The sequence below is a fragment of the Chiloscyllium plagiosum genome, unplaced genomic scaffold (assembly GCF_037043375.1).
Source record: "Chiloscyllium plagiosum isolate Xiang-an unplaced genomic scaffold, Cpla_swu_hap1 HiC_scaffold_3, whole genome shotgun sequence".
Classification (NCBI taxonomy): Eukaryota; Metazoa; Chordata; class Chondrichthyes; order Orectolobiformes; family Hemiscylliidae; genus Chiloscyllium; species Chiloscyllium plagiosum.
The window spans coordinates 158,311,933-158,338,209 of NW_028270141.1; the positions used below are offsets into that span (position 1 = coordinate 158,311,933).

Genomic DNA, 26,277 nt, shown 5'->3' on the forward strand with positions numbered 1-26,277 from the left:
ATCTCCATCCTCAATGATGGGAGAGCCCGGTACATCAGTGCAAAAGATAAGGCTGAAGCTTTCGCAACAATCTTCAGTCAGAAGTGCCTAGTGGATGATCCATCTCAGCTTCCTCCAGTGGTCCCTCGTATCACTGATACCTGTCTTCAGCCAATTTCATTCACTTCATGTGATATCAATAAATGGTTGGAGACACTGGATACAGCGACAACATTACTGAAAACTTATGCTCCAGAACTTGCCACTCCCCTAGCCAAGCTGTCCCAGTACAGTTGCACACTGGCATATATCCAACAGTGTGGAAAATTACTACATATGTCCTGTTCACAAAACCAGGACAAATCCAACCCAGCCAATTACCACCCCATCTGTCTACTCTTGATCATCATGGAAAGTGTCATCCACAGTGACACCTGCTCAGCAATAATCTGCTCAGTGACGCCCAGTTTGGGATTCCCCAGGGCCACTCAGCTCCTGACCTCATTACAGCCTGGGTTCAAACACGGACAAAAGAGTTGGATTCCATAAGGGAGGTGAATCTATGAAACTATGACGAGGAGATCCAACACAGGATTAGCTGTGGGAGTTCAGCCTTCTCGAAACTATGACAGAGAATGTTTAGTAGTTGAGACTTTGAACTCAACTAAAATCCTATGATATGAAACAGTTGTTGCCAGCACACTCCTGCACTGGGAGAGTGGTCGGGGCGAGTTGCCTCACATCCTTTAAAAAGTACCTGGATGAGCACTTGACATAATATTCAAGGCTGTGGGCCAAGTGCTGAGTTTGGTTTGAATGTCAGGCCTTTCTCATGTATGGGTGTAGACTTGATGGGCCAAAGGGCCTTTTCTGCTCAGTATGATTCTGTGAGAATTTGTTCCTTTTTGCCTGTGATTTCTGACCATCCAAATTTCTGCAGGGCTGTTTGTGAATGAATGTATCTGTTTGCATTGAAATAGAATGGGGGTTACATTTACAGTGCAGTCATTAATAATCTGTTCTCTCCACTTACTAAAGGATAAATTTGTTTCAAATCAATATACTTTTTTGTTTATTGATGAAACCTGACATGTGTCATTTGTCCTAGACAGTATAGAAGTCAGGCAAGTTAACCATTTAGTGATTCAATTGGTTGTTTATGCCAGCAGTCGATTCCTTCTCTAATGAGCAAGCAGCCCTATGGTTCTCTGAGACTATAGTGACCTTAACTTTGCTTTGTACATTTGTGAAGATTCATGGAGTAATGGGGCTTGATTATCAGTGCTCTGCCCCTGTCAGTGTTGTGACAACACACATTGTTAATGGGCACACAAGATTTGGTATGGGATTTAATGATATACTGAGGTCAGTGGACATGGATGATGGCCAGGGAACTTTTCTAATGGTCTTGCCTGGCTGTGATAAGGGTATTGGTAGTAAATGGCTTGGATGGGGCAGGGAGCTGCCAACATATAACAAAGGGGTCTTGGATGGAGGTAGCAATTGGAAAGCATTTTCCAAGCTTGAAGAGTGACTACCCTGTGATATTCCCACTGAGCAGTGGGAAGGTGAGGCACTATGTCAATCCAAATTTTATTGAATTCAAACCCAGGCCTGAATGTGTTAGGCTGAGTTGAAATAGACTGTATTACTCAGACAGCAACGTTTTGGGTGTTGAAAGATGCTGCATTGTCACCACTGGCATGTCAAAGTGGTGCCAGAGGCTCATCAACACTGATCTCTATATGTCTGTGGAACTGGAGTGCCTTGATTATGATCTGTATCAACCACCCAGACAAAATCAGAGAGGTTACTATAGAATTTCACTAAGTAGACCAGTGGGCCAGTAATGTTTGTGTGAGTTATTGGATGTCGGTTTGAAACAATGGAAACACTTACATACACACAATGATTTATGAGCCTCATGCTTTGATTCAGACTTTACAGCTTTTCCATTCATTGTGTAAAGTTAAAAAAAAGTTATAACTCACTGGCCACTTGAAGAAAACTTGGCAAATTCTGTGAATAAATGACCCAATTTCAGTTTTATGCCATTCATTTGGACCTTTCACCTTTCCTGAAATTGATTCCATGGTAAAAGGGAATTTTCTACTCCAGGAGGTGGTGTGCTGGGAGATAGGGAGGGCAGCATGTCAGCAGTGTACCTAAATCCCACCTTCCCAATCCTACTGGAACTCAGCTCTGGGCGGGAAGGCTCACGGTAAACCTCATGCTCCACTGTCAACTGAGATCCTTGTGAGGCAGATTAAGGATCATTTAAAACTTCATCCCACTGTCCCACTGCCAGATAGAATCAGACCTGTCACCAGACCCTCCAATTGCTTATCATCACGTTGTAGAGAGGGGCTGGAGTCCCTCAGTCAAAGGCAGGGACTGATTTAGGGGCTGGAGAGTTCCTGATGGGAGCCAGCCAGCTGACCTGACGTCCAGCTATCTGACCCCAACTTTAGTCCAACATCGCGTACCTTTATCCTGGCTCCTCAGCAATTCCAGCACTTTGGGAAACTCTTCTGGGATACCGCTGAGCCCAATCAATGCCAGCCTCTGATTGGTGACCAACTCTCACTGTTTGGGGACTTCTGGGTCTTGATTCTAGGCCTGTGGTGCCCTGGCAATTGCCTGATTGACATCTGTATGAGGGAGCCTCCTCTGGAAGAGGCACTGGGGCTTTCACTGCCTCTCTAGCCAGCAATTGAAACCTCCATTAGCTCGAAGCCCATCCATTATGCCTCTGAGACAACTTTTATCCAGGTAGGTGCTATTCCTTGTTCTTTCCCTGTATCCCTGCAAAGTTTCCTTTTTGGAGTATTCACCAGGTTGCTTCTGAACTACCCCTCCTCTATGCCTCCAGAAAATCACACAATAGGACCAATTCTAAAGTCTCCAGGGTCACTAGTTTATTTTGTGGCATTTAATTTTGCATTTAAAGCAAGAAATACAAGATCTTCGAGTGTGAATGTAGCCATTCTTTGTGTTTGTTGGTGCAGAGTCAGATAATGTTCAATCGGAAATGTAAGAAGTGTTTCAATGGACCCAGACCGCACAGCCAATTGCAGAATACCCGTCTGGTGCTGATAAGTAGGCTGGATGTATTGGCAGAGCTCATGTCTACACCACTGCGGGCTTTCCAGGAAACAGTGCTCGAGACTCTCCTGACCATCATTGTGCACTGTCGCGATGTGCTGAGTGAGCTCATTGCCAAGAAGATCGTCAGAGAAGACGACTTTGAATGGATCAGGTATTAACTAACCTCAAATGACAGGTATTGTTTCTGTCAAATGTTTGGGGTGAGGGAAGGGAGACGTTTAAAATCTTTGACCCTATTTGTATGTGGCATTCAGATGAGATTTATTTAATTTTGATACCAGCTGGTGGGTTTCTGTAGCACCACAGCTAAATCCTGTGCACCCAGGGTACAGGCAGGACCAGAGAAAAAAATGCATTGACTGGTTAGCATCATCAGCTAAGGAACTTTACACAGGATCCGACTTACAATGGAGCTTGGGAGCTTGGGATGGTGGGGCTTACCCTGATAGGACTTACCCCTGGAGGTTTGTCAATGATTATCAACATATCCAGCCTCAATATGTTCATTCCTGAAGAAGGGCTTATGCCCGAAACGTCGATTCTTCTGTTCCCTGGATGCTGCCTGACCTGCTGCGCTGTTCCAGCAACACATTTTCAGCTCTGATCTCCAGCATCTGCAGCCCTCACTTTCTCCTCAATATGTTCAAACACCACCCTGGCACAGCGTCCACCCTGCTCTGCTCTCTGACCATTGGTTAGCCATTTTCACAGAGCTCCATTCCTAGCTTTCCTCCTATTTCTCTGATTTCTCTGTGTTTTCTTCTACTCTCACATTCTTGACATTGATCACCAGGTTTGTTCATCTCCATGGCATCCTATTCTTCCACAGTCATTGCAAAGTTAGAAACCTCTTTATCAACCCTTTCGATGACTCTTGACTATCAAATCTGGTCTGGAGGGAAGATCTTATGAGGAAAGGCTGAGAGACTTCAGTCTGTTCTCATTGGAAAGAAGAAGGCTAAGAGTGGATTTGATAGAGGCATACAAGATGATTAGATAGGGTAGACAGTGAAAGTCTTTTTCCTAGGATGATGACGTCAGTTTGTACAAGGGGGCATAACTACAAGTTGAGGGGTGATAGATTTAAGACAGATGTCAGAGGAAGGCTCTTTACTCAGAGAGTGGTAAGGGCATGGCCAATGTAATTAACTCAGCCACATTAGGGAGATTCAAACAATTCTTAGATAAGCATATGGATGATGATGGATAGTATAGGGGGATGGGTTTAGATTAATCCATAGATTGGCGCAACATCAAGGGCCAAAGGGCCTGTTCTGTGCTGTATTGTTCTATGCTCTATTCACAACAGACCATTCACAACCTGTCTTCAGTACAACAGATTGTACAAAGTTTAAAAACAGAAGCATTGTTAATAACAGCTGTATGGATTTCCTTTGATTGCTCCCACTGATGTCCTGGAGATTAATCTTTAATTACTGGCTACTCCAGGGTAATCCAGGGAGGATTTGTAGCTCAAATTCAGCTCTGGGCCCAGAGGTGAAGGTCAGGAACCCCACTGAGCCCACGTCTTAATGGAAGCTATTTCGATATCCACACTGCCTGGTGGTAAGCTTGTCAAAAATTTGGCAGAACTGCTCTCTGTACAACGTCTGACAGAAGAACATCACCAGAGAAAGGGATGTTTGATCTCTGCTGACCAGTCAAGTATTAGTTACTGCACCAGTCAAATTTCACAGCTTCAAAGTGATTCTGTAGGTGGATGAAGTTAATTTGTGTATTTTTTAGTATTTAGAGGATCAGATTCAAATTATAATTATAATGACTGATTTTGTTGTATTTTAATTTTATTACTGGAACACTTTCAAACATTTTATGTCAATCTCCCTGATGTTTTAGCAGTCGTAGTCCTCAATTCAGGTTACTCATGCTTTAGGTATGTTGGCACTTTCAGTAACGTTAAATTGAGGGAGCATTAACTATAGCCAGATAATATGTCTTTTCAATTCTTCCATGGTTTCGCAGTCAAAGCTAACATTGGTTTATTTTTCATGTTTTCCTGAATTCTCTGTGTATGGTGTATTTGGCAGTATGTGATATAATCACTACTTTATTACAACTATATAGTACAGTGTTTAATCCTCAGTCAGTTCCTGAAATGTACTGGTACACATCCTCTAATATTTACATGAGAATTAGAGAGAAGAAAACAAAGCACTGTGCAGAATCTTATAAGGACATGTCACCATCCAACTTGACTCTTTCTGCCCTTCTAATAGCTGTTTTCCTCCTGGCATGAGAGACAGGCAGCTTCAACTGGAGATGGAAGTGGGTGGTGAAATAACTTTAACAGAGGCCGGTATCCCATCACCAAGTCCCCCTTTCTTTACACATGGAGAGTCCTTGACACTGATCCAGCTACCTTAGAGCCAGCTCTCAGGGTGAACAAAACCTCTGACACTCCTGTTTATTTCTGTCAGCCAGGGCTTCCTGATTGGATCAGGGAACTCTTATTCTATGAGGAAACTCTGCCTGACCTCCATTCCAATCATGACAGGTGGAACTGATGTTCCTGTTGGTGCAGATGGGGAGATATCCTGAGCATTGAGCAGGCAGTGCAGAGGGTGTGTAAGGTTAGTGCAGTCAGGATTGGGGTGGGTAACTGTGAATGAGAGAAGATGTTGCAGGCATTAGGGAAAGTGATAGTGTATGAGCCTTGCTGGCAGGTAGGTTCCATAGCACAGACACAGCAAGTGTCTGGTATGAAAGGGAAGAGGGTAGCATTTATGCTGGTGGAGTAGTAAAGGTCATTGACCTTCTTCCTACAGTCTAGCTATTCCTCCAGATTGTACTAACCTGAGGACGATACTCAGACAAGTTCTGGTGTCATGGCCTTCATTGCTGGTCCTAGGAGAAGGGCACCCCACTGTGCGGCTGGACGTCCAGGTCCCTACCTGCAAGGCATGGTGTCAACTTGCCCTGTTTAGCATGTCTGGGGCTATTGTCAGGAACAATGTAGAGCAGCTACAGACTGACAGTGCATGCTCAGGGGCACAATGGGCATTTAAAGATGGCACTAGCACCGGGGATGTTGTTCAGTTTCTGCAGATATCTTGGCACTGGCAAATTATTTTGGTTACAGTACATGATTAAATGGGGCTAGAATCAGATGTGAGGAATGCCAGAGAGGCAGGAAAGGTTGTTAATGAGGTGAGTTTGGTGAGGCAAGGCCTCATGGTGAAAACCCTCCAAAAAATTCAATGCAACTCACACTTAAAACCCTGAGATTCAGCCTAGTCTGTTTCTGTGTAACCTGAGATGACATACAAAGGTAATCTGTCAGTCTCTACTTACCGTTATGAAATAAAATTGAGCAGAGTTTGGTATCCACACAGAACAGTACCTGCCAATCTGCTGATGTAGCTTTGTGTGTACTGGACATATTCTGAAAATGCATTGTGACAATTTGTGCAGGTTGGTCTTGGGGTCAATGTCATCCTATCAAAATGTTTTGTGTTTGAAACCCATGGAGTAGCACTGACAGAAAATCTGTATTTCAGGCAGCTGCGCTATGAGTGGAACATGCAGAACAACACTTGCTATGTGGTCCAGGGCAACAGCTCCTTCACCTATGGCTATGAGTATCTCGGCTGCTCGCGCCGATTAGTAATCACGCCACTCACTGACCGCTGCTGGCTAACTCTGACCGGAGCCCTGCACCTGAACCTTGGAGGCTCGCCTGCGGGACCAACAGGAACTGGCAAAACAGCAACTGTGAAAGACCTTGCCAAAGTAAGAGTCTAGTGTGATACAGCGATTAGAACGTTATCTTTCCCAAATCACTGACCCTTGAAATCCACCTCCAATTCCAATGCCTGCAATTTTAATGGAGGCTTTCACAAATTGAGACTAAACAGAGTGCATGAAAATCAATATTATGACCAATAAGTTAGTTTCCTTTCCAAATGTTAGACTAGTAAATTATGTCTGATTGAAACATAGAACATGTAGGAGCAAATTTGTAGCAAAATAAGGGTCAGAAGTCACCAGGTTATAGTCCAACAGGTTTATTTGAAATCACAAGCTTTCGGATCAGATGAAGTGAAGAGAAGCACGCAGGCCCAGAATTTAAAGGCAGAGAAATCAAAGACCTCTGGAGTGTGAGTGAAGTGTTGACAGGCAGAATAATAAGTCTCTGCAGGTGATCAAAAGTGTCCGACAGTGTGAGCTGAACAGAAAGTGAAAGGATGACCTACAATCCGATTAATTGAGGCGGAGAGATAATTACAAAAAATTTAACAAAATGTGGAGCTGGAGACAAACCAAGCGGCTGGAAGAGGATGATATGTAACCAAGGGTCTAACCAAAGTAACAAGTAATCCAAAACTGCTCTACCCTAATTCCGGTAGAGCGATCATAACAATGATTCGGAGATGAAGGAGCGTCGCTCCGAAAGCTAGTGTGCTTGCAATTAAACCCGTTGGATTATAACCTGGTGTTGTGTGATTTTTAACAATGATCATAACAAGTTATCAAGATGATGGCGTCAAAACAGGACATTAAGGAAGAGTTGACAGATACAGAACAGTGTGGTGAGGTTATATGTAAGGCATCTCCACACCATAGGAAAGTAGGAATAGGCCATTCAGACCCTCAAGGCTGTTCTACCATTTAATGGGATCATGGATGATCTGTGGCTTAACTCCATATTCCTGCCTTTGAACAGTATCCCTTTACATCTTTACTTAATGAATACAGACTGGGATAATGTTAGTGTAAGGAGCTGTGAAGGAAAAGTATTCTTAAAGTATTTTCAGGAGAATTTCCTCCAGCACTGTGTTTGCAGCCCAAAGAGAAAGGAAATACTGCTAGGCCCTGGTTCGCCTGACTGAGATGAGCCAAGTAGATCAAATGACAATGTGGAGTATGTGGGGGGGAAGCGATTACTGTATCATAAGATTCAGGGTAACTATGAAAAGGGGTAATGAATAGTCCAGAGTAAGAATAATTCGTATGGAAAGCAATCTTCAATGGGTAAAGAATAGATGTGGGTTGAATAAATTAGAGTCAAAAACTGGCAGGAAAAGAAGTTGTGGAACATGTAAAGAAGAGATGGTTCAGCCACAGTTAAAGTATATTCCCTTCAACAGGAGGCATAAGGCAAACATGTCCAGAGGCCTAGTTGACAAAGAAGGTAGGAATTATGATTAAAAAGAAAACATGGACTTGTGGCAGATGTCAGGCAGAACATACAATTGAGAAACAGGCTAAATGTAGATGCTCTGAGGAAACAGGTAAGAGAAGCAAAGAGGAAATGTCAAAAGAGACTGACAACTAACACAAAAGGGAATTCCAAAGTCTACTATTGCCATGTAAATAATAAGAGGATGTAGAAGGAAGAGTGGAGCTGACCAGAGAACAGAACAGGGAATTTACTCATGGAGGAATGAATAGTTTGCATCTGTCTTTACCATGGATGGAGATGCTAACCAGGCCCTTGTGAAACAGGAGGGAATTCAGACACAAGAAGCCTGTTAACTGTCAATCATCATTAACTGTCTCATCCTCCATGGCATCGCCTGTAAATAATTATGGTCCACGAGTAAAACAGATGGCACTCTCCTTTCAAGCTGTAAGCAAATTGGTTTTCCCCTTGACTTGAGATTCTTGCAAATGGTCCTGTTGAGTGCAAAATGAAAAGCCTCAATCCAAAAGCATTTTTTCAGCAATAGTCAAGTTCTGTAATTCCAAATGACTATTCAATAAAGGTGAAAGTACATGTGGAGAGACATTGTTAATAAAGCAGACGGTAACCTAGACTTCATCAGCAGGAGTATCGAATGCAAGGGCAAGGAGGTTATTTTGAACTCATGTAAGACATTGGTTTAGCCTCAGAGGGAATATTGTGCCCAGTTTTGAGTGCCTCACTTTAGAAAAGATGTGAACGCGCTGGAGAGAGTACAGAAAAAATGTGAAAGAATGGTTCCTGGGTTGAGGTTCGGTTAGGGAGAAAAATTGGAGAAGCCGGGACTGCTCCCCTTGAAGAAGGAAAAGGTGAGAGAAGATCTGATTGTAATATTCAAAATCATTTGGACGGCCTTTTTCCTGCAGCATATGCTAAGGGTCTGGAATGCCTGTTTGAGAGTGTGGTCGAGGCAGGTTTAATTAAGGCATTCAAAAGAAGTGTTTGTGCAAGTTTACAGGAAGATGGAAGAACAATGACCCTCAATGAAATGCTCATTTGAGAGTTGGTGCAAACATGATGAACTGAATGATTTTCATCTAAAAGATGCTCTAGAAATGCAAGTTATTATTGTTATCACCATATGAATCTTCTTTCTTAGAAACGTATCTCATTATCCCTTGTTATCATTTATTCTGTCCATTCAATATCCTTCCCTGCTGACACTTAATTACCCTCAGGGAGAATATATTCTCCCGTTCCCGTTCCTCTGCCTCACTCCATCTTTTTCTGTTGCTGTCTCCCCACAATAGATGATGTAAATTGTTTCCCTTCAGAGTCCCAAACGTTTACTTGAATCACATCACTTTATGTCAGAAGCTGGTGACAGTAACTATTGTCAGTAACTGCAACATTACCTAATTGGCTTGGCAAGACTATGACTGGCTTTCCTCATTAATTAGCGGCATGTTTTATTCAATGAGCAAATGGGTTCGCTCAGTCTGAGAGAAGCTGAGACACAATGGTGCTGCCTGAGTCTGTTGTACAACTAACACCATGAGACGCGGACAGCAATACTGACACAGTGGTTCATTGAGTCGAAAGCTAATGCCATTGGTTCTCACATGGTGTGTAACAAGACAGGAATAGACACCTTGAGTTAAACTGGGGATGGTTATTGTATTCTGTTTGCTCTGATTTTGAGCCACAAACACCACCATCAAAAGCAGATAGAATGCTGATAACACTTTTAAAGGGATCCAGGGAAAGAAGCTGCTCCCCTTCTCAACCTCCAGTTAGGAACATAGAAACAGGAGGAGGTCATTCAGCCCCTTCAGCCTGTTCCACTATTCAACAAAATGGTGGCTGACGTGTGGCCTAACTCCATATACCCACCTTTGGCCCACACCCCTTCATACCTTTACTTCAGGAGAGTTTAATCTCAATGAGAAACCAATGAACTGTGGATGTTGGAAGTCAGAAACAAAAACAAAAACTCAGCAGGTCTGGCAGCATCTGTGGAAACAAAGCAGAGTTAACATTTCAGGTCCAGTGACCCCTTCTCCAGAACTTAATCCATTCAGAATTTAATCAATCTCTGATTTAAAATTAACAAGTGATCCAGCATCAACAGCTGAAGAGAGTTCCAAACCGCTCCTACCCTTGGAGTGTAAAAGTGCTCCCTAACGTATCTCCTGAATGGTCTGGCCCCACTTTTTAGACTAGACTCCCTAGTTCTATAATCTTGTGGAAATGTATCTTTCCATTGTGTGGCACGGTGGCTCAGTGGTTAGTACTGCTACTTCACAGTGCCAGGGTTCGATTCCAGCCTTGGGCTGTGTGGAGTTTGCACATTCTCCCCATGTCTGCGAGAGTTTCCTCCCACAGTCCAAAAATGTGCAGGTTAGGTGAATTGGCCATGCTAAATTGCCCATAGTATTCAGAGGTGTGTAGGTTAGGTGGATTAGTCAGGGAAATGTAGAGTAATAGGTTAGGGGAATGGGTCTGGGAGGATACTCTTCAGAGGGTTGGTGTAGACTTGTTGGGCCAAATGGCCTGTTTCCACATCGTAACGATTCTATGAATTTCAATGAAAACAAATTCCTGTCTTTTCTTATTAATATCTTGAAGATCTCTATCAGATCACCCTTAACCCTTTTAAATTCTGGAGAAGACAGGCCTAATTTGCATAATCTCTTCTCATAACTACACCCTTGAAGACCAGGGATCAAATTGTCAAGTCCCCTGGCCCATCCAGGTAGCCTATTTCTTTATTCATGGCTGTGGGTTTTGCTGCCTGGGCCAGCATTTATTACTCATTCCTAATTGCCCTTGAAAAGGTGATGATGAGCTGCTTTTAATGTACCCCTGCAGCTGATGGTTGGGGCTGGGGATGAAGGCACCCACGGTGTTGTAAGGAGGGAATTCCACAATTCTGACCCAATATCAATGTAGGATCATTCCAAATCAGGATGGCGAGTGATTTGGAGGGAAACATGCATGTGATGGTGTCCTCCTGTGTACCTACTGCTTTTGTCCTTCTCTGTGGTACAGCTCGGGATATAGCAGGATAGAATGAGACTTAGTGAATGAATGAATTGTTTCATTTTTGTGTATATCACAGTGAGATAAACAGTAAAATACATTGAAATGCTTTTCCACTGTCACTATGATCTGGCCCCATTTTGAATAGTTTAAGAATAAGAAAAGAAATTAGAAAGATATAGCATAGAGTCCATCAGCCCATCATCAAGCGCATCTCAATGACACCTGTACTCACCACCTCACCCCTCTCTACATCGGGCCCAACCAACGGTGAAGTCACCATCCACCACCGCTGAGGTGGTTCCCCTCCACAGCCACCTCCTCACTGCTGCCTGTGCCTGGCCCACCAACACCAGTTTGATGATGAAGCTTTTAAGCGGGAAAGCGTCTGTAAGTCTTAAAGCTTGTCATGAGTTCTCCAAATAACTGAACTTCTTTGTCCCCAGTTCCATTCTAATAAGTCTCCCCTGCGTGTTCTCTAAAGACTTGATACAATCTAGAAATGGTCACAGAAGTCCAACTGAGGGCAACTCAGTGATTTATTTGTAAAGGTTGTTATGACCAATCTCCAAGTGGGGTTTCCTAATTTGTTACAGTTCAAACCGCTGTTCAGCTGCCAGGTGGGGAAGGATGAACAAAGTCTCCACCCCAGGTTCATCTCAAGGGATAATTTTATTCTGTGCACTTATTGTGTGGTCACCTTTCTGGCACATCCAAATTAACTTGGGTTTTAAAAGGGACCAAAGCCTTTCTTGATATATCGGGAGGAGTGAGCTTATTATTGAATGGGGGAGTAAATAGTAATGTAACACTCATACCCACAGTGTAGAAATGAGGCAAATCCAAAAATAGAAACAATTAATAAAAAACAATCAGTCTCTGAATGGTTTGTGAAAAGCAGATAATTAAAAGTTGAGGCAGTTGCAGTCGGCTTTACCAGTGGCACTGACATTGGCAGATGACCAGTCTGTTTCAAAATTCTTGGCACTAAGGGTTTTGTTCCTCATTCCTTTTGGCAGTGGCAGACCGGCTGCACTCAGAGTGAGAGAGAGTTTGTTTTCCCCTTTTATTCACCTGTAATGCAAGGGTGTTCTATGAACCGTGACCTTAACAGCATTCCAATCTATAAACTAGGATGTCAGGCCACGAATACACACAGACCAGGGCTGAAGCACTTCTAACACTTGTCTCTATATGTTCTTGAAAGGGGTGAGGGGAAATATAAATAGGCCTCTTGGTTGGACTGATGCTTCTTTAATTATTGTGTTCACAGTCTGAGATACTCCCAAAAGATTACAATTTCAGTTTATTGTGCATTTTCCCTTTTTGGAGCTTTTTTAAGGCTTCATCAGGTGTGATATACCAGACTCTGTATCTACAGCTGCTGAGTTTTCATCTCCAGTCAATGATTGGATGTGTGTGCTTTCTTAAAAAAAGTCTTGTGTGTAGTAATTAACATTCAGTGTGTTTTGTAATCAAAACTGTGTGTGTCCATTGGTGATCTGTGTTAGGATTCATGGTCATTATAGCCAACGTTATGGCAGGAGCAATTTGACACTGAAATATTGTTTGGTTTTTCAGGCTCTGGGAAAGCATTGTGTTGTCTTCAACTGCTCTGAAAGTCTGGATTACAAGGTAAACATACTGTCCTGCATAGATTTTATCAGTGAAGTAATCAACCTCTCCTGGAATCAGAGTTAATTGGCCCTGATGAACCTCAGAAGTCTAACTTGACCAAAGGTGGCACAACAACCTGGTGTACCATAGTCCCCAGGAAGCCTTGGATGTGTTGGTGATTCATTATACCTTTCTGACTCAGTCTCCCTACTCTCAACTGGCTGTTCACATTGCTGTAATTGGAAATGAAGAGTGTCATCTGAGTGTCCCTTCCCAGGAAGTAGCAGATGGGTCAGTGTGAAGTGAGCTTTGCTCTGTATCTAACAATGTGCTGTCTCTGTCCTGGAAGAGTTTGATGGAGAGTATAGAAGGAGCTTTACTCTGTATCTAATCATTGCTGTACCTGCCCTGGGAGTGTAGAGAGAAATTTACTGTCCATCTAACCCCTTGCTGTACTTGTGCTGAGAGTGTAGGATGGAGAAAAATGTAGAGGAAGCTTTACTTTGTATCGTACCATGTGCTGACTGCTATAGATCAGACCAAGCCCTCTCAAAAAATGTGAAGAAGATAACCTAGACACTAACTTTTTCTTATTTTAAAGGCAAGTTTCAGGCTGTTTTCCAGATGCAATTTGTTTGGACAAACTTCTATGCTTGAAGCAAAACACACTTTATTCTTAAATTGCAGTTAAAATACAAACAAGAAAGAAGAGTTGGAATAGTTTAACTCTATTGGAATACTAAACAGAATAATAGAATAAAACATAAAACATTGAACATTACAGCGCAGTACAGGCCCTTCGGCTCGTGATGTTGCGCCGACCTGTGGAACCAATCTGAAGCTCATCTATCCTACACTATTCCATTTTCATCCCTGTGTTTATCCAATGACCATTTAAATGCCCTTAAAGTTGGCAAGTCTACTACTGTTGCAGGCAGGGCGTTCCATGCCCCTACTACTCTATTTAGCAACTAAATACTTAGCTTCTAAACAGCAACTGTTCCATTTAGTAACATACCATAAACACACCCTTAGCAAAGGCAAATTCAGTAAAACAGATTGTCTCATGTGTAGTTCTCGCAGCAGAAGAGAACTCAAACTTTTAGCTGTAACAGAGAGAAATAACAATGTTCACATCCAGCTTCAAGACCCTAACAACTACTGAAAGTTAAACTAAAATCCTGATTCTGTGGGAGCTTGACCCTACCCACTCATGCAGGTTCTGATGTTCCAAGGTTAACAAAAAGACCCTAAGGCCTCACGTGTTTCCTTATTGGTTTGGAACAGATCGCTCAATACCTGTATCTCAACCTTATCATAAAAATACCAGGATAAATAGATCTTTTAAAGCCATAGTATCATCACAGAGTCTGTCCTGAGATTTTTTGACTGGGACATTATTGAAGAAGCTTTACTCTGTATCTAACATCATGCTGTACCTGTCCTGGGAATGTGTGACAGGGACAGTGTTGATTGAACTTTACTCTGTATCTAACAATGTACTGTACCTGTCCAGGAATGTTTGATAGGGAGAATGTAGTGTGAACTTGCAGTTTGAAAGAGCTTTCCTGTAAAAGGGTAGAGAGGGCTTTACTTCTAAAATGTTCTTTATTTGCTGAACTGTGACATTTCTTACATTCATTGAGGTAACCTTTTTCCCCTGAGTGTGAAAATCTGAAACATCTGTGAGAGATGATGCAACTGAAAGCCCCACAGTGTATTTACCAACAGCTGAAGAAGTTATTGGATTGTGAACACAGGACTGAGTGTTGTACTGGAGACATCGGCCTCATAGGTGGCCGGGAATCTGGGACACCCTACGTCCATCCCTTTTAGGGCACCCATTACAATTCTATAGCAGTAAGGTCATTGCTATGTGCCAGGACAATTACTGTCCTTTTCAGTCTGAAGATCCCAACTCCATGAGCCATTGGCCAGTCAGGAACATGGCAATGATCCCAGTGTTGCTCACAGATGCTGTCAGACCTGCTGCGTTTCTGCAATATTCTTTGTGTTTCGTTCGCACAACATGGGGTTGAGTTTAATGGGGCTAATGAGGCACTGCTTGAAGACATCAGGTCGGAAGAGAAATCATTTGTGGGGCCAGTTTTTGTTTTAATCATTCAGGGACAGCCGTTACAGTCATAATTAAGCATATTTTAATTAAGCTTTTTATTACTGTCTTAAGATTTAAATTTTTATTAGCTCCTAAGGTGGTATTTGAGCTCCAGGATCAGTTAGCACAGTTTGCTGGATGACTGATTTGTGACACAGAGTGTTACCAACAGCACAAGTTCAATTCCTTGTCACTCTCAATCTTGCTCTTCATCTCAGGTTAAACTCAACACCAGTCAGCTCTCTGTAATAAGAATGTGGTACTATGGTGACTTTACTATTTGACCCCATGTTGCCTGGGATTTGGGACTGCAAGATCAGGGAGATTACCATGGTCCAACATATACTCTGTTCTTTCAGTGAGGGTGAAGGGAGGTGTCTGTGGACTACAGGGTGCCTGATCAGGAATATCCCCAACCCCCGATGCTGCAGGAACACTGCCCATAACTCAACTAGCAGTGATGGCAGGAAGAGGGAATTATTTGGCCACTCATGAGTCTCACGTGGAATCCAACAGGGATACTGTCCTCAGCCTTTTCTGAATAAAATTGGGTGGAGTTTGAAAGGCAGTGGGAAAGCCACTCCCCTCACCTTCCTACCCTCCCTCCCAATATTATACCCCTCTCCTATGTCTTGCTACCTGCTCCCATGGGCTCCATTATACTCAGTGATTAATTTTTTTTTGAAATGTGGGAATTATTCTTTGGGAATCAGAAATGATCAGATTCATGCAGCATGTGATTAAATGATAACTAATGATTAATGTTTAGCTGCTGCTCAGGCGTCCTTGAAATAAAGCCCCAATTTCTGAACTCTTTAAAGATCATATTGAGATACTGCTTGGTGGGTCAGTGAGCTTATAACATCACCTCTGAATGTTTGCATTTGTTAATAACCAGGTAAAAAAATATATTTATTAACATCATAGATCTCAGCAAATGCTGGGGGTAATGCTGAGGAATCAGATATTTACATTCCTGCCTTCAGTAGCACCTATCGCCTTGCCTCCTTTGTTTTAGAATTAGAATTAGGGTTTATTGCCACATGTACAGGGATACAGGAGTACAGTGAATACTGTCCAGCGCCATCCTGGGTACAAAGGTACCTAAGTACAAAATCTTAGGTGTAAAGTGGACAATAAAGATATAAAGCTCAAAGTTTAGCATTGTAGTCCTTCTTAGGCGCTTAGCTGTGGGTCTGGATCCCGGTTCTTCCACCCCAACACTGAGACCGTCACCAGCACGAGCCCGTTCCACTGCACCGCCACCGCAGATCCCTGCCACCATTCTTCCGCACCATCTTGCCTCTACCAATGACGTCACTGCCACAGGACCGCACTGGGCCCAGCTTGGCAATACAACCACCACTGAAACTGCCAGGTGAACACAGAGACAGGAACAAAAAGTAAAAGCAGGCCCGCGCTGCCTCAACATGTCGCTACCCATATTGTCTGTAAATGTGGTTCTCCAGTCAGAGCCTGATGGATCCAAAGAGCTTGCCAGGATTTTGAGAGGTGTCTCATAGTTATATCTCAGAGCTGACAGCAATCATAGAGTCATAGTCATACAGCACAGGAACAGTTGTTTTGGTCCAACAAGTCCATGCTGAACATAATCCCAAACTAAACTAGTTCCACCTGCCAGCTACTGTCCCATATCCCTCCACATTTTTCCCATTCGTGTATCCATCCAAATGTCTTTTAAACATTGTAATTGTATCTGCATCCAGCACTTCCTCAGAAGTGCTGGATGCACCACCCTCTGTGGAAAAAAATTATGTTTTTTTTAAATCTCTCTTGTCTCATCTTAAAAATGAAACTCCCCATCTTAGGGAAAAGACAGCTACCACTAACTTTATCCATACCCCTCACTATTTTATAAATTTCTGTCAGGTCACCTCTCAACCTCCTACATTCCAGTGAAAAAAGTTGCAGCCTGTCCAGCCTTTCTTTATAGTTCCATACCCGGCAACATCCTGTTAAATCTCTTCTGAACCCCCTCCAGCTTGACAATATCCTTCCCGAAATGGACGCAGTACTCCAGAAGAAGCCTCACTAATGTCCTGTACAACCTCAACATGACTTCTCAACTCCTATACTCAAAGGACTGAGCAATGAAGGCAAGTGTGCCAAACGCCTTTTTAACCATCCTGACGATAACTATACCGCCCCATGCACTCCACAAACACAAGGTTCTGTGCACTCAAAAGGGAATGCCATCTTGGATGGTCCTGAGACTCTGGGCTTTAGTTGTCACTGAATCAGGAGCTGCCAGGACAGCAGAGGGCAGGAAGACCCCGCTGCTGAATTGGAGTTACCTGTACAGGTCACAAACCATTGACTCCTGAAAACTCGCTGAACCCTCCTCTTTGGTGACACATATAACTGCTGCTACTCCAGCCTGTAGAACTATTCCCTATCCTCTAAACTCCTGTAGGCAATGAGATATCCAAAGGAACAGGAAGGAGCCATTCAGCCCCTCCAAATGTATTCTGTTCATTCAAGGTGTTTGTTCTGAGCAGGTTGAGCTGCTTCTAACCAATGGATCCCAAGAATGTTCAGTGTGCACAGATAAAATTAGGATTAGATGGAGAATAAAACACGCAGATAATAAAGAGAACAAAAAGATGGCAAGAAACAAATATAAATATCAAAATAAGGCATAGTCTACAAACTTCTCGTTCCAAGTAACATTCGCACCAAATAAGTGCCAGGTAATGAGTATCTCCAACAAGAGAGAATCTTATTGAATGGCAGAGCAGGCTTGAAGGGCTAGATGGCCTACTCCTGCTCCTGTTTCTTATGTCCTTATGTTCAACCATCGCCCCTCAACATTTAACGGCATTCCCTTTCTCCACTATTGACATCCTTGGGTTCACCATTGATTAGAATCTGAGCCATGTAAGTAGGAAAATCGACGTTTCGGGAAAAAACGCTTCATCAGGAACCATCCTTTTGCCCGAAACGTTGATTTTCCTGCTCCTCGAATGCTGCCTAACCTGCTGTGCTTTTCCAGCACCACTCTAATCTAGACTCTGATCTCCAGCATCTGCAGTCCTCACTTTCGCCTAACCATGTAAGTACACTACTTAGGTCAGAGGCTATGAATTCTGTGATATTTTACTCACCTCCTGACTCCTCAAAGTGTGTCTACAGACTATAAGGCACAAGTCAGGAGTGTGATGGAATTCTCCCCACTCCCTTGATGAATGCAACTCCAACAACACTCAAGAAGCTTGACACCACCCACTTTTATCTTGGTATATTCATTCATGGGATGTTGGTGTCAGTGGCTAGGCCAGCACTTATTGGCAATCCCTAATTGCCCAGAATGCAGTTAAGAGTCAACCACATTGCTGTAGGTCTGTTGTCAGGTGGAGGCCAGACCAGGTAAGGATGGCAGATTTCCTTCCATGAAGGACATTAATGAACCGAAAACTTGGATGGTACCCCATCCAACATTTTCAACATTCACTTCCCTTGCCATTAATACATGGTGGCAGCAGTGACTGCCATCAGCAAGGTGAACTGCAATAAATCAGTAAGGCTCCTTAGACAGCAGCTCCCAAACCCATGAGCACTTCCATCCACTAGGAAAAGGGCAGCAGAGGCAGAACACCACAACTGGCAAATTCCCCTCCAAGGCACTCACCATCCTGACTTGGAAATATATCGCTGTTCCTTTAGTACCTCTGGGTCAAAATCCTGGAACTCTCTCCTTAGCAACGTTGTGTATGTTCCTACACACAAAGAACTTCAGTGTTCAAGAAGGCAGCTCACCACCACCTTTTCCAGGGCAGTTAGGGATGGGTAACAAATGCTGGGCAAGTCAGTGCAGTTGATACCTCATAAATGAATAAAAAAACGTACTGAAGAGTTTTTGGTGAAGAACTTGGGTACAGGTGCACTGTGATAAAGACATTACAGGAGATGCTTTCAGGAGAGGTGCACATTCCTGGGTGCAAGCTCACTGCTTCCCCTCTGAGCAGCCTGAGCAGCAAATACAATGCTTGTGTTCTTTTACCAGTGCCCCTTCCTACAGTGGGCACATTCGGTGCGTGGGAGCAGCAGGAAATCAATCGAAAGCTTTTGTGGGAAGTAGCAGGTGTGAATTTGCAGTGGGTGGATTCTCTCACAAGTCCCCAGGACGTCAGTGGAACAGCTGCAGAGCTCTTGGCAATGCATGCGTTTCAATGTTCTTTCTGACACATGGATTAGAGAATTCCCTGTAGTTTTAGCATCCTATACAGTCAGTCAGAAACTTTTATTTGTTTTGCTGAAAGCACATTATATGGGATGGGTTAGACACAGCTAAAGCCACAGAAAATGAATCCATCAAAAAGGTACTGACATCCTTCAGCAAGATAAACCAAATATCTGTCTGCACTTCTTTTCACAAACTTCCAACCCTCTGTGTGGGAAAAGCAATTAATGAGCCAACCAACTTCAGTTGTGAAACTGCAATAGTTTGCACTGCTGCTTCTGCTTGTGTTCAGCTACGTCAATGAGACTGAAATGCTGATGTTGTAAATGTTAAAAAAGGAATCCTTGTCCCACTTCTGTGGCTCCTGTTCACTGTGGCTCCTTGTCATGCTCTCCTAGTGCCTGATAGTTTCTCAGCCTTATATTTTCCAAACTGTGTTACGTTAATCAGGTTTTAATGGACTTACAATTTGGAAGAAAGTGAGATTATTCCCAGTTTGGAGTCTGTCAGTGTTACTGCTGCCTTTCCAATGAAAGAGTTTTAAATTTGTGTCATCCCAACCCAACCCAATATCTCTGGGTCTGCTGTTATTGTGCATGTCTATTAGTGTCATAGAATCCCTACAGTGTGGAAACACGCCCTTCAGCCCAAACTGACCCTCTGAAGAGCAACCCACCCAGACCATTTCCCTATCCTATATTTACCCCTGACTAATACACCTAACCTACACATCCCTGAACATTATGAGCAATTTAGAGTGGCCAATTCCTCTAGCCTGCATATCATTGAATTGTGGGAGGAAACCACACAGACACAGGGAGAATGTGCAAACTCCATGCCCAAGGTTGGAAATGAACCCAGGTCCCTGGTGCTGTGAGGCAGCAGCGCTAACCACTGAGTCACCCTATCTGATCAGTCTCTCTGCAAAACCTGTGCACCCTTATTCTTTATACTTCAGTTTCTCTGTAGAATTATAGAATTTTACAATACAGAAGAAGGCCAATCAGTCCACTGTCTGTACCAGCTCCTGCAGGAGCTACCCAGATGGTTCCACTCTCCAGCCCTATCTCCCTAGCCCCCTAACTTCATCACTTTCAAATATATTTCCAGCTCTCTTTTGAAACCTTGCATGGAACCTGCCTCCACCACTCTCCCAGGCAGCACTTCCAAATCCCAACAATTATCTGAGTAAAAAAGGTTTCTCCTCATTTTACTCCAAGTACCTCTGCTGACAATTTTGAAATTGTGACCTGCAGTTACTGACATACCAAGTAGTGTAAACAGAATATCCTCTTTATTCTTGTCAATATTGTTCATAATCTTGAACACCTCAATGAGGTCACCTTTTAATTTTCTCTGCTTCAAGGAGAATAAGCCCAATTTCTCTGATCTTCCCTTGTGTCTAAAATTCTCCCATTCCTGGTATCATTCTCGTAAATCTCCTTTGCATTCTTACCAGGGCTTTAACATCATTCCTTAAATAAGGTACCCAGAACTGAACACAATACACCAAATGTAGTCTGACCAATGATTTGCAGAGCAGTAGCATCACCTCCTTGCTTTTATATTCAATGCCTCTATTTATAAACCCAATGATCCTATAGGCCTTTTTAACAACTGTTTCAGCTTGCCTGGCCACCTTCAGCGAATCATAAAATTAAACCCTATGATCCCTCTATTCCTATACTCCCCACAAAGTTATACCATTGACCCTGTATAGTCTCTCTATGTTTCTTCTACCAAAGTTTAATAAAACATTTTCCTGCATTGAATTTCATCTGCAAGGTGTCTGTCCATCCTCATAATTCACTGTTTTCCCTAATCTGCAAATTTAGAGATTTTGCCCTCAACACCCATCTCCAAATCATTTATATAAATCTGAAAACAGCAAGGATCCCAACAAATTTCCCTGGGGAACACTACTTTCAATTCGTCTCCAGTCTGAGAAATTCCATCCAAATCGACCAGGCAAACCCACCTTCACTGCAGCAGCCATGGGACAATGCTAGGATTGCCTCCATCAATGCAGAAACCACCAGGAAGCCAAAACCACCTCCAACACTGCCATCACAAACCAGCACTGCTGGGCTCACACACCATCACCATAACCAATCTGTTCAACAAGAGGTAAGTTAAATAAAAGAGAAAGAAAGAAAATAAACTGAGACAAGAAAAGAAAAGAAAAGGTAAAGAAGTGAGAAGAAAAGCAGATAGACTGGATGAGTCCTGGGGTCAGAATCCCTACCCCCACCGCCATCTTAGCAGTGGTCTCCTTCTGTGCCGTAACTATTCTGTGGTTCTGAATCCCTCATGTCAAGATCATTAGCAGCATCTCAATCCTCATGAGAGTCAAAAGCAGATCCTTTTTTAAGTGTGACTAGAGGTTTAATGTCACTGGACTATTCATCCAGAATGCCAGTTAAGTGACTTGGGGACATGTCACAAAAGTGTATGTAAAGTCTGAGTAATAGCGACCAAGGCAACTATGATTATTTTTAAAATTCATCTGGTTCAGGAAGGAAACTGTCATCTTTACCTAGTCTGGCCTAAACATTATTCCAGACCCACAGCAATGTGGCTGACTCTTAACTGCCCTGTGATGAGGGTAAGCCACTCAATTCTAGGGGAGTACCAAAATGAGGAATGGCTTTGCCACTGATGCCAACATCCCTAGTTAGTCTCCAGTGTTAGCAAAATCCAGAACAATTCCCCAGTGTTATCCAGCACGACACTCAGTTCAAGGGCAGTCAGGGGTAGCAACAACTGTTGGTCTTTCCAGAGATGACAAAGTCGAGAGAGAAAGAGCTCTGTATCGAGGCTGAAACATGTGGTCAGGCTCTGGGACCAAAAGGCAGCCACTGCCCTTGGGACTAAAGCTCACCATTCACTGCATTCTTCTTTCATTCATCGATTAAATAACTTCACTAGTCTGCTTTCATACTCCGTTTGCTGAACATGCCTGTCAGACTTGTTTTCTTGCCATAGCTGTCAACACATTGCATGGCTCGGAACATAATCCCAACCTGATCTCCAGGTTAGAATAAACGTACGCAGCATAACCAAGCAGATCAGTTGTTGGCACGGAGCTTCATTTCTCACATTTGGAAGCAGCAAAGCTGTCACTCTGATCATCCACAGCTGTGGTGTACAGCCAGCCACTGCCATTGACTTAATTAAAATCTCATTCCAGCAAAGGTAAGCACATACTGCTGCACAGATGCGGCCCTCAGAAGGTAGCCCTGCTGTCATTAACTTTGACCTCCTCTTTATGTTTCACCTCCCCTTGTTCCCACCTCCTCTCTGTACAGATGATGGGGAAATTGTTCTCTGGAATGGCTCAGTCTGGAGCATGGTTCTGCTTTGATGAGTTTAATCGGATTGACCTGGAAGTGCTGTCTGTGACCGCCTCACAAATCCTCACCATTAAGGCAGCCAAAGACAGTGAAGCTATGAGGTGAGCACATCAAATTCAGCTAAAATATTCATCATTTTGTATATAACCTCATGCTGGCAGGGACTTAAGTACATCTATAACAACGGCGAAGTACACTTAGATAGCACCTATAACACTGAAACATCCCAAGGTCCTTTAAAAAGCCATTATCAAACAAAAAATGTGACAGAAAGCCACATAAGGAGATATTCGGACAAGTGATCAAAGGTGTTGTCAAAGAGTAGGTTTTAACGAGTGTCACAGACAAGGTGAGAGAAGGAGAGGAGAAAATCTCAAAATATAGTACACAGGCAATTGAAGGTGTGTCTGCCAATGGGAGTGTTGGATATATGTGAGAAACCGGAGTGCCAGGAATGCAGTTACTTGAAGAGTGATCTGGCTGAAGGAAGTTGCAGACATAGAGAGGGGCAAAGTGATGGTGGGATTTCTTAATAGAGGTGAGACTTTTCGAATGGAGGTGTTGTTGACGTGGCAGCTAGGAGCGGCACAGTGGCTCAGTGGTCAGCACTGCTGCCTCACAGCATCAGAGATCCGGGTTCGATTCGGGACAACCATCTGTGTGGAGTTTGCACATTCTCCCTGTGTCTGCGTGGGTTTCCTCCCACATTCCAAGGATGTGCAGGTCAGGTGAATTGGTCATGCTAAATTGCCCTTAGTGATAGGTGCATTAGTCAGGGGGAAATATGGGAATGGGTGGCTTACTCTTCGGAGAGCCAATGTGAACTTGTTGGGCCAAAGGATCTGTTTCCACACTGTAGGGAATCTAATCTAGTGAAGGTCAGAAAGCACAAAAGTAAAGGGTTAAATAGGGCTTGTTATGGGTTGGATTTCCAGAAGCAGACTCAAAGTTGAGTTTGTGTTAGTAGAAGATAGAGAGCTCTACTCTGGAGGTAACAAAGGCACCTTCCTTAAGCTAGCCACTGAGGTAGATAAAGTGGTTAAGAGGACATATGGAATACTCACCTTTCTGAGCCAAGACCTAAGAGCAGGGAGGTGATGCTGGATCTGTATAAAGTGTCAGTTAGGCCACAGCGAGAGGATTGTGTAGTTCTGGTATCCACATTCTAGGAGGAACATGATAGCACTGGAGAGAGGGCAGAGGGAGGTTTACCAGGATGTTGTCTGGACTGGAGAGTTCCAGTTATGAAGAGAGATTGCACAGACTGGGTGCATTTTCCTTGGAGCAGAGGAGACTGAGACGACATGATGGAGTTGTATATAATTATGTGGGATATACACAGAGTAGACAGGAAAAAAAATTCCCTTTGATGGAGAAATCAATGATGGGAAGAATAGATTTAAGATATAAGGTAGGAGGTTTAGATGGGATGTGAGGATTTCTTTTTCACCCAGAGGATTGTGGGAATCTGGAACTCACTGCATGTAGAGTTGGTAGAGACAGAAACCCACAGATCATTGAAGTGGTAGGTAGATAGGATAGTGAAGAAGGCATTGTGTTGCTTTCCTTTATTGGTCAGAGTATTGAGTACAGGAGTTGGGAAGTCATGTTGCGGCTGTACAGGACATTGGTTAGGCTACCATTGGAATATTGCGTGCAATTCTGGTCTCCTTCCTATGGGGAGGATGTTGTGAAACTTGAAAGGGTTCTGAAAAGATTTACAAGGATGTTTCCAGGGTTGGAGGATTTGAGCTATAGGGAGAAGCTGAACAGACTGGGGCTGTTTTCCCTGGAGTGTCGGAGGCTGAGGAGTGACCTTACAGAGGTTTATAAAATCATGAGGGGCATGGATAGGAAAATAGACAAAGTCTTTTCCCTGGTTAGGGGAGTCCAGAACTAGAGGGCATAGGTTTAGAGTGAGAGGGGAAAGACATAAAAAAGACCTTAGGGGCAACTTTTTCACACAGAAGGTGTATGGAATGAGCTGCCAGAGGAAGTGGTGGAGGCTGGTACAATTATAGCATTTAAAAGGCATCTGGATGGTTATATGAATAGGAAGGATTTAGAGGGAGATGGGCTGGATGGTGGCAAATGGAACTAGGTTAGGTTAGGATATCTGATCGGCATGGACAAGTTGGATTGAAAGGTCTGTTTCCGTGCTGTACTTCTCTATAACTCTATGACTAAGTATTTAAAATGTGCTGCCAAGACATACAAGGCTATGTGCCAAGTGTTCAAAAACGGGATGAAAGTAATTAGGTTGTTTTTCAAAATATTTTTATTGAAAAATGTTTCTTTGCAAAATTGAAAAGTTACTAAAACATGAAAATATAGCATCATAACATCAAAAGCAATAAACAATATGACAACAACTATACTACTCTATAAAAGTAATCAAAACTACATTTATTACAAATCAATAAATAAATAAATAACGCTGCTCAGTGCAACAAGACCATAGCTCTCAGCCTTCAAGAGCGTCAAGTATTAAACCCACATTTGTTCAAATTTCTTCCTCTCATGGCCTTAGGTTTATCAGACCAAACCATCATCGCTAGACAAAAGCCCTAATCAAAATGATGGACAGATCTGCTTCCAAGTAATTCAAAAAGGGCTGCCACATCTTGCAAAAGCTGTTTGTTTTCTGGTGCACCATATTTGTAAGGAAGTCTAAAGGAATGTGTTCCATAATTAACTTATGCCATTCTGACAGAGCTGGGGGGGTTGTCAGACTCCCAGCACATCAGAATGTTGTTCCTCGCACAAAACATGAGAATGCTAAAAAGCTTTTTCCCCTGTACATCTAAGGGAGATAAATTTGGCAGACTCAGGAGCAAAGAGACTGGGTCCACCTTGACTTCGGTCCCCAAGGTCCTCTCTATTACTCCTGCCATAGCGCTTCAATATGCATGGAGCTTGTGGCAGGACCACAGACAATGACAGAGGGTACCTGTGTTTATTTTACACTTGGAGCACATAGAAGATGCACACAAGATGATCTGGGGCAAGATGGGCCCCATGAAGAATCTTTAACTGCATAGCATGGGTCCTATTGCATATCGAAATCCTCCTCACATTCTCTCAGATGGCCTCCTATATTTCCAAAATGATCTCAACTCCTAACTCTCTCTCCCAAGCCTCATGTAGACGTTCGATGTTACCCAAGGAACCTTCCCACAATTAATGATAGAGAGTACTCATGAGATTTCGGATAAAATCTCTAATCTGAAAGAAATGGAAGAGGTCCCTACTCGACCATCTGAGTTATTTGATCAAATGGAGTCAACTTTTCACCCTCAAACAGATCACCTAAACAAGAGATTCCCCTGTCCACCCAAAGTTTAAACCCAGGATCCATTGTCTCTGCCCAGAAATCTGGCATGCCAACTATGGGAGTAAGAAAAGATGTTTTAGAATATTAACCTCCATCTGCCTCATTGCCCTCCATGCTTTGACCGTGTTAGTAACTATTGGATTACAGCAATGTTGCACAATTGTCCTCATTTTGTCTAAAAACAACAGGTTGATAAGAGGACACTTCGTCTGGTTGGCCTCAATGTCCAAACATGTCAACATCGAGTCCCCACAGGCCCAGTAAAGATAGGAGGGAGCTCAGTTGATATCTTCTAATGTCCGGGAGGTCCATTTCCCCATCCCTGGTGCAATTGCAGTTTCACGAGCTTAATAAGGGGCCGCTTATAACGCCAAATAAAAAACT

General features: G+C 43.1%; 1 protein-coding gene across 1 annotated transcript in view; it reads left to right on the forward strand.

Moving 5' to 3' along the window:
* Positions 1–26,277, forward strand: part of LOC122540190 (dynein axonemal heavy chain 6-like) — a 1,075,999-nt gene that overhangs the window by 163,841 nt on the left and 885,881 nt on the right. The window contains exons 22-25 of the mRNA XM_087984706.1: positions 2,988–3,238; positions 6,606–6,837; positions 12,854–12,907; positions 22,515–22,660. Coding sequence (XP_087840832.1) covers positions 2,988–3,238; positions 6,606–6,837; positions 12,854–12,907; positions 22,515–22,660 — 683 coding nt within the window. The remainder of the gene's footprint in view (positions 1–2,987; positions 3,239–6,605; positions 6,838–12,853; positions 12,908–22,514; positions 22,661–26,277) is intronic.